This window comes from Rattus norvegicus, chromosome 15 (genome assembly GCF_036323735.1).
Source record: "Rattus norvegicus strain BN/NHsdMcwi chromosome 15, GRCr8, whole genome shotgun sequence".
Taxonomy (NCBI): Eukaryota; Metazoa; Chordata; class Mammalia; order Rodentia; family Muridae; genus Rattus; species Rattus norvegicus.
In genome coordinates, this window is record NC_086033.1 from 51874767 (window position 1) to 51890492 (window position 15726).

The 15726-nt window shown below is 42.5% G+C and overlaps 1 protein-coding gene across 4 annotated transcripts in view; it reads right to left on the minus strand.

Annotated features, from left to right (window-relative positions):
• Nucleotides 1–15726, minus strand: part of Piwil2 (piwi-like RNA-mediated gene silencing 2) — a 66626-nt gene that overhangs the window by 33663 nt on the left and 17237 nt on the right. For all 4 annotated transcript variants that reach the window (XM_008770828.4, XM_006252271.4, XM_063274302.1 and 1 more), the window contains exons 7-10: nt 15565–15682; nt 14790–14914; nt 13638–13718; nt 13256–13369 (exon numbers count right to left, since the gene is read on the minus strand). In XM_008770828.4, coding sequence (XP_008769050.1) covers nt 13256–13369; nt 13638–13718; nt 14790–14914; nt 15565–15682 — 438 coding nt within the window. The remainder of the gene's footprint in view (nt 1–13255; nt 13370–13637; nt 13719–14789; nt 14915–15564; nt 15683–15726) is intronic.

Sequence of the window (15726 nt, forward strand, 5' to 3'; positions counted from 1 at the left end):
CATGACTACAAGTGCCCAAGGAGGCCAGAGGCATCAGATCCCTGGAGCTGGAGTTACAGGAGCTTGTGAGCTACCTGATGTGGGTGGCGAACAGCACTTGGGGCATCTAGAAGAACAGCAAATGTTCTTCCCCACCACCACCCCCCCACCACCACCACCCCCCACCCCCGAGCTAGGGACCGAACCCAGGGCCTTGCGCTTGCCTAAGCGCTCTACCACTGAGCTAAATCCCCAACCCCTCAGCAAGTGTTCTTAACTGCTGAGTCATCTCTCTGGTCAACCCCAATTCACTTCCTCTTTTTGAAACATGGTTTTACTATGGCATAGCCTTGACTAATTTGGAGCTTACTCTGTAGACCACGATAGACTTGAACTCACAGAGATCTGTCTACTTCTACCTCAAGAGTCCTGTGATTAAAGAAGGTATGTGCCACCACATCCAACTTAACTGTTCTTTGTTTTTAACTGAGGTCTCCCAAAGAAAAGTCACTTGCATTGTTTTTAAAAAATCCAGGCTAGAAAGATAGCTCAATAGTTTAGAGCGCATGTCCGCCTTACAGAAGACCCAGGTTAAATTCCCAGCCCCATCTGGAGGAAAAGGTTCAAAACCATCTATCAGTCAAATTCCAGAGGACCTGATACCTTCATCTGACCTCAAGACATGCAGTGGTGCACAGATATATACACAGGCAAAACACCCATATACATAAAATTTTAGAAATTTTAATTAAATCCTCATGACTTCCAAATATAAAAGTGAAAAGTTTTGTAATTTGTTCATAACTTCTCTTTTTTTTCCCTTGGTAACTATATTTTACTTTTTAAAAAATTTTTATTAGATATATTTCTTTACTTACATTTCAAATGTTATTCCCTTTCCCGGTTTCCTGTCCATAAGCCCCCATTCCCTTCCCTTCCCCTCCCCCCATATAGGTGTTCCCCCATCCACTCCCCTTACTGCCCCCCCATATCCCCCTGCACTGGGGGGTCCAACCTTGGCAGGACCAAGGGCTTCCCCTTCCACTGGTGGCCCAACAAGGCTATTCTCTGCTAAATATGCAGTTGGAGCCCTGGGTCAGTCCATGTATAGTCTTTCGGTAGTGGTTTAGTCCCTGGAAGCTCTGATTGGTTGGCATTGTTGTTTTTATGGGGTTGCAAGCTCCTTCAACTCTTTCAATTACTTCCTCTAATTCCCCCCAAGGGGGTCCTGTTCTCGGTTTGGTGGTTTGACCTCTGTATTGGACATGCTCTGGATGTGTCTCTCAGGAGAGATCTATATCTTGTCCCTTTCAGCATGCATTTTTTAGCTTCATCAATCTTATCTAGTTTTGGTGGCTGTATATATATATGGGCCACATGTAGGACACGCTCTGAATGGCCACTCCTTGAGTCGCTGCTCTAAACTTTGCTTCCATATTCCCTCCTATGGATGTTTTTTTCCCCTCTTAAGGAGTGGGAGCATCCACATTTCGGTCATCCTTCTTTTTGAGCTTCTTGTGGTCTGTGGATTGCATCTTGGGTAATTGAAGCTTTTTGGCTAATATCCACTTAACAATGAGTGCATACCAAGTGTGTTTTTCTATGATTGAGTTACCTCACTCAGGGTGATATTTTCTAGTTCATTCCATTTGCCTATGAATGTCATAAAGTTATTGTTTTTGATAGTTGATCCATTGTGTAGATGTACCACATTTTTTAAATCCATTCCTCTGTTGAAGGGCATCTGGGTTCTTTCCAGCTTCTGGCTATTATAAATAAGGCTGCTATGAACATAGTGGAGCATGTGTCTTTGTTGTATGTTGGAGCATCTTTTGGGTAGATGCACAAGAGAGGTATAGCTGGGTCCTCAGGTAGTGAGTGCAATGTCCAATTTTCTGAGGAACCTCCAGACTGATTTCCAGAGTGGTTGTACCAGTCTGCAATCCCAGCAACAATGGAGGAGTGTTCCTGTTTCTCCACATCCTTGCCAACATCTGCTGTCACCGCAGTTTTTGATCTTAGCCATTCTGACTGGTGTGAGGTGGAATCTCAGGGTTGTTTTGATTTGCATTTCCCTTATGACTAAAGATGTTGAACATTTCTTTAGGTGCTTCTCAGCCATTTGGCATTCCTCAGCTGTGAATTCTTTGTTTAGCTCTGAACCCGATTTTTTTTTTTTTTTTTTTTTGGTTTTTTCGGAGCTGGGGACCGAACCCAGGGCCTTGTGATTCCTAGGTAAGCGCTATACCACTGAGCTAAATCCCCAGCCCCTGAACCCGATTTTTTAATAGGGTTATTTGTTTCCCTGCAGTCTAACTTCGTGAGTTCCTTGTATATTTTGGAAATAAGCCCTCTATCTGTTGTAGGATTGGTAAAGATCTTTTCCCAATCTGTTGGTTGTCCCTTTGTCCTAACAACAGTGTCCCTTGTCTTACAGAAGCTTTTTAGTTTTATGAGATCCCATTTGTCGATTCTTGGTCTTAGAGCATAAGCCTTTGGTGGAACAATAGTTCAGGAAATTTTCTCCAGTGCCCATGTGTTTGAGATGCTTCCCCACTTTTTCTTCTATTAGTTTGAGTGTATCTGGTTTGATGTGGAGGTCCTTGATCCACTTGGACTTAAGCTTTGTACAGGGTGATAAGCATGGATGGATATGCATTCTTCTACATGCTGACCTCCAGTTGAACCAGCACCATTTGCTGAAAATGCTATCTTTTTTCCATTGGATGGTTTTGGCTCCTTTGTCAAAAACCAAGTGACCATAGGTGTGTGGGTTCATTTCTGGGTCTTCAATTCTATTCCACGGGTCTATCTGCCTGTCTCTGTACCAATACCATACAGTTTTTATCACTATTGCTCTGTTATACTGCTTGAGTTCAGGGATAGTGATTCCCTCAGAAGTCCTTTTATTGTTGAGGATAGTTTTAGCTATCCTGGGTTTTTTGTTATTCCAATTTAATTTGCAAATTGTTCTGTCTACCTCTCTGAAGAATTGGGTTGGAATTTTGATGGGGATTGCACTGAATCTGTAGATTGCTTTTGGTAAAATGGCCATTTTTACTATATTAATCTTGCCAATCCATGAGCATGGGAGATCTTTCCATCTTCTGAGGTCTTCTTCAATTTCTTTCTTCAGAGGCTTGAAGTTCTTATCATACAGATCTTTCACTTGTTTGGTTAAAGTAACACCGAGGTATTTTATATTATTTGGGACTAACTATTATGAAGGGTGTCATTTCCCTAATCTCTTTCTCAGCTTGTTTCTCTTTTGTGTAGAGGAAGGCTACTGATTTATTTGAGTTAATTTTACACCCACCCACTTTGCTGAAGGTGTTTATCAGGTTTAGTAGTTCTCTGGTGGAACTTTTGGGATCACTTAAATATACTATCACATCATCTGCAAATAGTGATATTTTGACTTCTTTCTTTCCAATCTGTATCCCTTTGATCTTTTGTTGTCTGATGGCTGCAAGATCTTATCTTAAACAATGAAAAAACATAAGGAGAGGAGGAGGAATGGGACAAAGCACTCGTGTGCATACAGATACAGACACAGACACACACACAGACACACACAGACACACACACACCCCAGATTGATGGTTTCTCTAGGCCTGAGGGCAAAGAAGAAAACTGATGGTCAAAGTATATGGGCTTCTCTCTGCAGTGATGAAAATGTCCTAAAACTGACTGCAGTGACAATGTACAGCATACACTATGGATGCACTAGCAGTTGCAGACCAGTACCCTCCAAATGAGTATATTTCAGTCTGTATCTCAATAAGGCTATTTAATATGGTCACATTGGGGCTAGCTAGATGGCTCAGTGGGTAAAGGCACTTGCTGCCAAATCTGAAGACTTGAGTTTGATTCCTGGATCCTAAAGGTGGAGGGAGAAAATCTCTTCCTTCAAACTGTCCTCTGACCTTTATACATACATGTATACATACACACAAAGAAACAGATGTACAAAAAACCATACAAAAGCTGGAATGTAGCTTAGTGACAGGATGCTAGTCAGTCATACATGAGGCCTTAAGTTCTGTCTCCAGATTTACAAAAACAACAAGAACAGCAACAACAATAATAATAATAAACTAGATATATGCTTATTATCTCGGGTTTTTGTAGGTCAGAAATTAAGTATGCCCTAGCAAGGCAACTCTGGCGTGGATGCAGACAAGATTTTCACCCTGGCTGCAGCCATCTCAAGGTAGAAGTTTACCTTGAGAAGTTACCAAGATCACTTTAGTGAGCTACTCCAAAGGCTTGCTGGTAACATGGCCACTGGCTTCCCTTGAGTGAGTGACCCAAGAGACAGTATGAGAGCATGCCCTAGACAGAAAGCAGTCTGTTCATACTCTACCTCCCACATATTCACTGAGATGTGTGGAAAAGTCCAGCCCACACTCAAGAGCAGACAACTACAAGAGGGCCCCACAGTACTATAATCGGGATGTAAGGAAGAGCTTCTCCTTGACCAAGAACTAATTGGGCTCTTCTTAACCAGGCTTCCATTTCACCACCCACTGCACTGACCCATTTTAGCAAGAGTCCTACTGAGTCAGTTTAGCCAGAGTTCCAGCCTTGATATCTGATTGTCTTTCATATCTGATCAGCCTGCCTGCATAATCCCCCAGGTGATGTACAAGGTCTACTGCTACGATCTCTTCAGTCTGCTGGTTACAATCCGTCTACATGGTGTTTCTGATAGGAATTCCTTTCTATTCTCCCAAGACTGCTAATGTTGAATAGATTTCCACTTCCCAAGTGGGACAAGCTAAGTAGTATATGCCTGTAGTGGCCAGCCACCTGGGGGGCTGTGGCAGTATTGCTTCTAGCCCAGCTAGGAGTTTGGACCAGCCTAGGCAACATAGCAAATGTCCACCTAACAGTCCTCCTTTTTGCCTTGTGAACGGTCTTCAGAGTTAAGTCCATCCCTCCCACCATCACAGTGTTCCCCACCAACGGTCCTCACAAAGTCTACTTTACTATTCTAAACAGGTATCACAATCTTTTTTTTAATTATTTTACTTTTTAAATTTATTTCTTCTATTTATATATACTGTGTACACTGTAGCTGTCTTCAGACACACCAGAAGAGGGCACCAGGTCTCATTACAGATGGTTGTGAGCCACCATGTGGTTGCTGGGATTTGAACTCAGGACCTCTTGTAGAGCAGTCAGTGCTCTTAACCACTGAGCCATCTCTCCAGCCCCACAATCTTTTCTTTAACAGAGACTATAACTAGATAAACTATAACAAAACTTCTGAGAAGACAAAATTTAAGGATAATTTTTTAAAAATAATGGTAACACGGACAGCTGATTTGTGACTAAAACAATGTAAGCTAGAAGACAATGGAATATAGACGAAATGTTAGAAGAATATATCTACCGATTACAAACTTTAGTTTAAAAAGCAGAATAAATGACAGTTTTAGATAAACATCTAAACTGTCACCAGTAAATCCTAAACTAAATGGCATACTATCCTTCAGGCAAGAAGAAAATCATCCAAAGTGCACGGAGCCGTATTGGATTTGGGCCTAGCCGCTTTTTACTGCATGGCTCAAAGTGGCTAGGTGACTCTGGGCTGTTTGGCCACAGATATTCACCCCTAAGATGACTGCCATAAGTCTTAAGATTGTTGAATGAAAGCCTCTCCCATGAATTTATGGCACAGGAAGATAACATTCAAGGGATGCCTCAGCTCCCTTAGCAGATACCTGTTACCTCCTGAATCAACACCCAGTGTCTCCACCGCCTGACCTCATCGTCTACTGCCTGACCTCTTTGCCTCCAGCTATCACTGCCTGTATCCGCACCTCCCCCTCCTCTGTGTTTCACAAAGGACACTCCCCCTACCTGAAAGCCTTAAAAGCTGTAACATTCACCCCAATAAACGAGACCTTGACAACAGAACTTTTGCTTGGTCTCCTTCTTCTCTTCACCCCCATTTTGGCCCACAGGTAGAAAGCCTCTTCGGGACCCTGTATAACTGGGTCCCCGCTGGTGGGGACAAGTGGCGCCCGAACACAGGGACCCTGAAGCAAGGCCGACTACAGGACGACGGAGATAAGAGAGCTGCAGTGGGAATCGAGGACTCTTCAGGCCGTATCGCTCATGCGTTGCTGAAGAGGGAGGTAAGGACCGGTCAAATAATTGTCGTCTAATTGCCATGGGGAAGGTATGGATTTAGGAGGCTTGTTTCATAGGAGAGATCAAGTGCTCACTCAGGGAGAGAGGATTAAGAGTTAAGAAAAAGGATTTAATCAAGTATTTTTGTTTTATTGATGAAAGGTGTCCCTGGTTAATTTTAAGCAGTGTGGGGCTAGCTTAAGTAAAACTTGTAATAAAAAAGGGACAAGGTAATGGTAAAGTGTTTTTGCATATGCGTTCTTTTAGAGTTATATTTTAGTCTTTGGATCCTGACTAGAGATAGTTTACACCCTAGACATGAGAGAGAATGGGTTTGGGAAAAACAGTCCTCCCGGACTCTCCACGGATGCTTTGGAGAAAGAGAAAAACTTTTTAGAGCTCTCCTAGGAACAGAGGGAAGGCAGGAGACATCCTGCCTCTCTGCTGGCTCCTATTGGAGAAATGCTTATTTCTGGTTCTGGGTTCCATAGGTAGGATATGTGGGTCCCTTTGGGTGGGACACCATCTAGTTTTTTCCCTCTTTGTCTATTATCTGTCCTTGGTACACCAAGCTATCCATGTCTGTCAGTTTATGTCTGTGATTTTTGTTTCTCGTTGTTTAAATGTTTTATGTTTCGTGTTCAAAAGAAAAAATGGTAAAAACTTTATCTGCCAGTCGTTCACACCTTGACTTGGTTTTAACTCGTTTCAAGAAGAGAACAATAAATAAAAAAACAGTTTCAATTGGCTTTTGGAGCCTACATCTGTAGCTAGAAGCCTAAGTCTGCTGGACAAGCTCCCCGGGGGCTGGCTAAATGTTTGTACTGGCCGATCCTAAAGGCACCAGGAGCTTCACAGCTTCTATGGTAATGAAACTGAAAAATCTTTGACTGTGATTATTGGACTCGACAGGTGACAAGGTGCTTCTCTTAAAATCACAGCTAGAAAACTAAAAATGGTGCTTGGTGTAACTATTAAAGACATGTATAGCCACTTCAATTTTATTTCTGATTGGTTTTAAATGTATAAATATGCTCTACACGCCTTGGTTATGTACTATTGGCTTTTAAGTTATTAGATATGGTTAAAAAGGTGTAACATTGGTAACAGAAAGTTGGCTTAAAATTGTAATTTAGATGAAGTCATTCTAGATAACATGTGACATGGGCCTGGTTGCCTTGTCACTGTTTGGCCTTAGCCTTAGATTGTAGGATCAAAAGCCTCTCCCTGTAATTTATGGCACAAGAAGTTTACATTCATGGAATGTTTTCAGCTGCAACAAGACCCTTCTGGGTCTCCAACAAGGTTTGACCCCTGCTGAGCCCTGCCCTTGCATGTGGAAGCTTTTTGTTCCCAACTGGCAGTCTGGCCAGGTACTTCTCACCTGAGTCAGAATTAGGTTGGCCTTCCTGGTTATTTCTCTAATTTATTCAGGCCACATAGTCTGTCCTTTTTTTACCGAAGTCTCAGCCAGGGTTCCCCACTGTGCTTCGCAGATACCTGCTAAGTGCTGTACTTTAGATATATAGTTTGGTCCATAAAGAAACCAGAGGCCTTTTCCTCTTCTGGCTTGACACAGAAAAAAAAAAAAAAATCAAACAGGTAGAGATTGTTACAAGACTTACGAAAGATTGATGAGGTTTTAGAACTTGTGAGAGCATTACAGCCAGTTTGCTTACTCCAACTGCCATTTCAAGATAGATTTAGAGGACTGATTTTATACAATTTGTTTACGTCCTGGCCATTGTGAGTTTTCATTTCGTGAGCTTGCTTATAATTTTAGAGAGCCCATAAAGTGATATCACTAAAATTTTTACAAAAGAATGGCTAATAGCCTTATATTATGTAATTTTGTCGCTTCTTCAATGTAAGAAGTTAGAACCTTAAATCTTTCAGTGTATATGGAAATTTTTACTACAAACCTTTGCTCTCAAAATGAGCTTTAATATTTGGGGAGTAGCTGTTGCACTACTCCAGAAAAGAATATTTGAAGCTAATTTTAAGCTTCTAAGGATATGTTAATTGGCTAAATACCTCACCTTACCAGAGGACTTAAGCCTTCCTTTGTTATCCTCATTGGAGATAAAGCTTCAGTTGTGTTAATACAGAATTATAGACTAGAGTCATGGAAGTATTTTAAAAAAGAAACCTGGTAAAACATATCTTATTCCAAACAACAATTAAATTGGTTATTACAAAATACTGATATTTGGCCTATCACATATACAAATCTCAGGCAAAATTGATAATTTTACTCTTTGCATGCTTTTGTATTTCCTATAAATTTGTGCATGCAACCCATAGGAAATGAGCTTACTATATTTATAGGTGGTTCATCTAATGAAAAGGCTACATGTATGATTGGATCACTTGTTTATTCTCTTCAGTTTCCCCTGCTTTAGCACAGATTATTAAATTACGTGCTGTAGCCACTGTTTTTTAAAAAAAAAAAATCAAGCTTTTAAGTCATATACTGATAGCCAATGTATGGCTTATGGTTTACAGATGATTAAAAAGTTTCCCTTTTTAGATACTACTAGCCCTCAAATTATACAATTACTTAATGCTATATTAGAGGCAGGTTTTCTACTTAAAATCAAAGTGATTTCAGTGTGAATTGTCTGACAACTCACTGTCCTTTCAGTGCTCTGGCTCAGACAACTAAACAAAACCATAGACCCAGCTCTTTGAAAATGGTAATGGAGTTGATAACACACCCTCTTAAAAAGAGGAAGACTCCATTTGCTTACTTTCAACTCCCAGCCTCACCCTGCCGGCTCAGGGATTTCTAGTGCGACTAAATCTGGACAATATTTATAGGATTTGGCATCTCTAATTAGTGCTTACGTTTAGGTAAATAAAGCTGGTGAGGGGCTGGAGAGATGGCTCAGTGGTTAAGAGCACTAAGTACTGTTCCTTTATAGGCCATTTAAGAACTCAAACTGGATTGCCTAGACCCCTTAACAAGGGAGGACAATGATACCAGACAGATTATAGGCCTTACATAGGAACAGTTAGTCAAAAAATCTCATTCTTTATATATCCAAAACAGTAATGCTGGAGACAATAATTTGGTGTAAAAGTAAATTTATAAATACAAGTGCTCAGTGTCCTCAATTTAATCCTCAAGGACTTATCTTAATAAATAATATTTTTTTTTCTTTTTTTTCCGGAGCTGGGGACAGAACCCAGGGCCTTGTGCTTGCTAGGCAAGCGCTCTACCACTGAGCTAAATCCCCAACCCCAATAAATAATATTTTAACAATATTTTAGTAAATAAAAAAGGGGAGTTATGGGGTTGGGGATTTAGCTCAGTGGTAGAGCGCTTGCCTAGGAAGCGCAAGGCCCTGGGTTCGATCCCCAGCTCCGGAAAAAAAAGAACCAAAAAAAAAAAAAGGGGGGGGGAGTTATCCCTGTATGCTAAAATATGCTCCTTTTATTTCAATTTTAAAATTTGGATGCCAAGAAACACTCTGAGTTTATGGCACCCTACAACTAAGCATACTTCTGCCTAGGTGAAATAGAAAGATCCACATATTGGCATGATACTGTTCAGATATTTTATATGGGGAAGAGGGAATCTTTGTGTTTTTTCTACAGGATGCTACAGGAGTGTGCCAGCTGCCCAAGTGGCTGGTGAGCCATGCTGATCCTGGGAGCATGAAGATTCAGCTCTCCTGGTTCGGGTCCCTGGAGTCATTCCTGTGTCCTTGGAGGAATATGGAGGATTCCCACTCATCTTTTGTCATCACAGAAATTTTGGCGTTGCTGCAGTCAGTGTTACCACTGCGTGTTCCCGTCCCACCACGGCCTATGCTCAGACCCTCTGTGCACTGCTGCTTGCTGCAGAAGACTGGACTCCAGCTGTTACCCCTGCCCCCCTCATTCCCCTGGTGACTCTTGCTGCCTTAACTTGTGCTATTGTTAAGCAAGCACAGTGGGTGAACTTTCTGGAGTAGTTGCTAACAATTGGGAATTCTAAATTTTATTACAGGAGAGGCTTGACTAGACCCTTGGTGGTATGGCCATAGCAGCTGAGGAGAACCAGATGAGGTGCCCACTACTTATCGGGAGAGGCTCAATTTCCACAATCTCTTATATTAATGCCATCTGGCTCCTACTCTTTCGCCCCTGGGCTCAAGTAAGAGGAATGAGAAGATGATCCAATGTAGCTATCCTCAGGGACGGGCAACTTCCTCTGACCCTTGACCAATCTAAGACAGGAGCCTTGGGGGCGACAAGGTAATCCTATGACGGATAAGGCTGGGGTTCGAGAGGTCGATCCTAAGACAGAGGTGGCTACACCCCGTTTAAATGTACGGGCCGGTCAAATGCTCCTCTGCCCAGTTTCTCCCCCAATAAACACACACGTAGAGCCCAGAACGGTGTGTTACAGCATAAGTTCATTCCTAGCCATTGGGGTGCAGTCCTAAGTGCAAGAGTGGCTCACCATGGCCGAGCTGGGCACTCTGTGAGGCATGTCTGATCTCTCTCAGACCACTACTTCCACCTAATGGTCTTTTATAAAAGAAAAATGGGGGAGATGCACGGAGCCGTATTGGATTTGGGCCTAGCCGCTTTTTGACTGCATGGCTCAAAGTGGCTAGGTGACTCTGGGCTGTTTGGCCACAGATATTCACCCCTAAGATGACTGCCATAAGTCTTAAGATTGTTGAATGAAAGCCTCTCCCATGAATTTACGGCATAGGAAGATAACATTTAAGGGATGCCTCAGCTTGAGCAGATACCTGTTACCTCCTGAATCAACACCCGGTGTCTCCACCGCCTGACCTCATCGTCTACCGCCTGACCTCTTTGCCTCCAGCTATCACTGCCTGTATCCGCACCTCCCCCTCCTTCATGTTTCACAAAGGACACTCCCCCTTCCTGAAAGCCTTAAAAGCTGTAACGTTCACCCCAATAAATGAGACCTTGACAACAGAACTTTTGCTTGGTCTCCTTCTTCTCTTCACCCTCATTTTGGCCCACAGGTAGAAAGCCTCTTCGGGACCCTGAATAACTGGGTCCCCGCTGGCGGGGACACCAAAGAGAATCCTAAAATGTACAGAAAGGAACACAGAACAACTAATATTTCAGAAGACTACAGAGAGACCCGCAAGAGACTGAGCCAGATAACCTTCCATCCTAAGGAGCAGGGGGAGTTAAAGTTGTTGATGGGGAGACTCTCGAGGTCCTACTCCTCTCTGAGGACCCAATAGCTGCTGGGAGATTAAGAAAGGATTTTCTTCAGTGGTACATAGCTCCTGGTAACTCAGCCTGCATCCATGCTCACATAACCCTGACTGCTGAGTCACAAAAAAATATGCTCAACAAAATAACACACGAGAGGGGAGAAGAGCAACTGGTTAGGAAGTAGCAAGGAATGAACAGGAGTATAAGAAGGGGTGGTAGGGGAACACTGACCAAATACATCATATACATATATGCAATGTCACAAGAACAACATTATATATAATTAGTATGTGCTGATAAAACAACAAAAAGGAGCCAGGTGTGGTTGCACATACCTTTCCCCCACAACTTATGAGGCAGAGGCAGGCAGATTTCTGTGAGTTTGAAGCCAGTCTGATCTACAGAGGGAGATCCAGGACAGACACAGCTACACAGAGAAACCCTGATTTAAAAAACCCAAAACAGCGCTTGCCTAGCAAGCATAAGGCCCTGGGTTCGGTCCCCAGCTCCAAAAAAAAAAAACAAAAAAACCCCAAAACAACAGAAAGGGAAGTTTGTGAACCTTTAAAAAAAAAAACAAACAAAAAAAAACAAAAACAAAAACAAAAACAAAAAAACAGGAAGCACAATGAGGAGAGTACCTGACTACTTGAGAAACAGAACTCACTATGGTTCTGCTCACACAAAGGTAGGATCACTGGAAAGCAGCACCGCCATGGTTCTGAGGGGAAGCCCCTCCTGCCTAGAACATCACTCAGTCTAAGGTAAAACTGAAGCTCACAGCAATTCCCCCTAGGTACCCTTCTCTGGAGATAATGGAGGACATGCCCTGTACCAGAGCAGGGCAACAACACAGAGGCAGTGTTAGGTCTGAGATATAAAAGGTGGTAGCATAGGGAAGGAGGTGGGGGTATCCCAGCCAGCCAGAAGAAAACCCAGCCAAGCCAACCCCACCAGCACCTAGCAGACATTTGAGGATGGTCCTGAACTCCACTGGGCTAATCATTAAATCAGTTACTGTGAATGTAACAGCAACATGTAACACAGAACCCACTGGAGAAACCTACCTGCTTGTTATCATTCAGAAACATGTAAGTTATTCCTGGGAAATGGGGGAAATCTATTTCTAAAGACTGAGCTGGGGGTGGGGATTTAGCTCAGTGGTAGAGCGCTTGCCTAGCAAGTGCAAGGCCCTAGGTTCGATCCCCAGCTCCGAAAAAAAGGAAAAAAAAAAAAAAAAAAAAAGGCTGAGCTGCTCTGACCTCTAAGAAAATAACTTTTCCTTGGCAGTTTCCTGGCATCTGTAAGAACCAAAGGGTCCAGAGGATGAAAGTGGCCGTAACTGTAGAGGGTCCCCTGCTCTAGAGCTGGGTGGCTTTGTACTGCAGTCATATTAAGAGCCAGTTTAGATCACAGCATGACTTCTGGGCTAGCCTGCAATACAGACAGTAATAATACTGTCTCAAAAGTACAAAAGCCCCACCAGTTCCCTCAGTCTGTTATGTGACATAATGGGGTGATGCCTGACAAGACTTAAAAACAAGGCTCAGAAGAACTAATTTGATCTCACCCACCCACGAAAATAAAGGAGCTCTAAAACAGCATATGCTCAGTCAGATGCTCACCTCAGCAGACTTCAGAAGAGAGCACATCCTTCCAGCTCTCTGTTTTGTTTTCTGAGTTAGAGTCTTGCACTGTAGCTCAGGCTGGCCTGGAACTCTATATAGCCTAGGCCAGGACTGAACTTGAGGTAACCCTCTTGCCTCAGCCCTGAAGGAGTCACTATACCTGGATCCAGTTCTTTTAATACATTTTATGATTAACCCCACCCACATACAGACAGAGACAACAGGGTCCTGTGTCTAGCCTGTCCTCCAACTACCCATTTCTGAACTTTGGAAAGTCATCATGGTGATAAAGGTGGATCCCACTATTCACTCACATGACATCCAGTACAGAGTCATTCCGAATGACCTTATGAGAGACATCAGCGAGCAAGAAGAGACCCCCATCTGTCCTCCGGATACTAGCTGCATAGCCAGGCCAGATCTGCAATCTGAAGAGAGAGATGTTCTAAGAGTATCAGGGCCCCTATTTTACACAATTCTGATACTGCCCTTCCTGATAATAATGAGGAAGGTGGGGCGAACTGATAACCAAATCATTATCAGTACAAACATAGAAATATAAATAAAAAGATTTAGTTGATAAATTGTACTTATGACAATAAAATATTGTTGAAGCTTTTGTTCTATGTATAGTGGACATAATGAAAGTTTCTTTCCAGAATAATCAAAAATGAAGCAGAAGAAAAAACCACCAACCTGTGTTGCTGCAGTACCATGGCACTTGTAGGATCATAGAAGTTTCTCCCCACAAGCTTCATATCCAAAAGTTTCATTACCCTGAAATAAATGGCAGGGGTGAGTTCCCTTCCTTCTTCTCAGAGCTGGGTGGGCCACAGAGCTACATATTCACTCGTTCTGCATTCTAAGCCTAACAGAAAAGTTGTCCAAAGGCTCCTTCAGTCTTAGCTATGGGTTCCTCTGCAAGCCTGAAGGTGCAGAAAAGCTTCTGCTCTTTGCATAATGTAGCCTATGTTTAGAACAGTCTTGCTGTAGAAAAGTTAAGCTAGAAAGTCATGCATCTACAGTGTGTACAGATGACTGAAGGCTCTCTTGGGACCCAACTCACTGAACCCAGCTTAATTATATTACTGACCACCATGCAAATGAACTAGTTTCCAGTTTGTGAACAGCCCATCAAGGGAACTGTGTTTGTACCAGGAGCTCACTTTAAGTTCCAGTTCATTAAATGAGAGATAGTTTGGGATTAACACCTGGGCAAGGGGTTGGGGATTTAGCTCAGCGGTAGAGCGCTTGCCTAGCGGGCACAAGGCCCTGGGTTCGGTCCCCAGCTCCGAAAAAAAGAAAAGAAAAAAACAAAACAAAACAAAAAAAAACACCTGGGCAAAACTGAGAGTCCCTGAAAAGAAGATAAACAACTATAAACTATGTATAATTTTTTAAAGTGTAGAAAATATCTGTCACCAAATATATTTGTACTGAGGAGCCCTTCAAATATTAATGTCTGTTGTGGCTGAGTGTGGTCACTCATGCCTATAATCCCAGCATTAGGGAAGCTGAAGCAGGAGGGTCAGGGTGAGCCATCCTTAGTTACACATCAAGCTTGAGACTAGCCTGAATTATACAAAATCCTGTCTCAAAAACAAACATCTGGTCTGAAAAATTCATAAACTAATCCAAAAGAATCCATCTGCCTACTCCGTTACCCACATACCTAATGTCAGATATCCACAGCTGTCGAGTGAGAGAGTTTTTGAGTGAGTTAATACTAAGATCACTCATTAAGTGCTTCCAAGCCCACCATGGACAGACACTGTGTATGGCACCATCCACATCTCCTTATTCCAGCCATGGTGAGTGAAGGGCACAAGACTGCAGTGGCCTCCTTACCGCCGGAAGACAACATTGTAGAAGGGAATGCACAAGTCGGAACATGGCTCCAGGATCTTTGTCAGCTGAATCTTGATGCTGATCTCGGCATCATCAGTTTTTCTCTGGCTTTTTAACTCAACAAGCTAACAAATAAACATGTACAAGTAACAAGAAATGACAAAGCTACAAAGTCTTAACTGTAACTCAGAGTTCTAGAGCGCAAAAGGGAGCTTCTACTTCCCCCTCACTTTGCAGTTTGTGCTGGGCAATAAATGAACAGTAAATAAGTGAGACAATAAGTAAACAAACAAAATAAGTAAAAGTCAAAGTTGAAAATTTAAATCTTTGGTCTTATTTTTTTAATTGATTTCATGTAAATGTATATGTGTATCTTGTATATACAGGTACCCAAGGTGGCCAGAAGAAGGCTTCAGACCCCTGCAACTGGTGAGGCTGACCGACACCACCCAGTGTGGGTGGTAGGAACTGAAACGGGGTTCTCTGCAGGAGAATCAGGTGCTCTTCACTGCTGAGCCCTGAAGCTGAAAATCTGAGAGGTTGTCAAGAGACCAAACGTTTCCACCTGTCTATTTAAGTAAGAAGTGTTACTTCTTACACTTAAGCTGGGGTGGGGGTAGGGAGATGATTTCTGCTGTGTTCTGCAGAAATCTGCCCTCTATCTAAAAATGGCAAGGTTCAAGTAAACTGTCCAGAAAACCTGTACTTTACCACTACTCAAACCATCAGAGCACACATGAATTTCATCCACACCACAATCTCCACTGGGTCTCACTTGTTGAAGCTTAACAGGAAGATAAAGAATAGAGCCATCAAAAGCAGTAACGTTTCCAGTGACAGATTGGTGGTCCTTCAACATGCCAAACCTCATGCTTTTGCACTCCACATTGGGGCTGCAAAATAACAAAGAGGATTTTAGTTAATTTTGACTCAAACA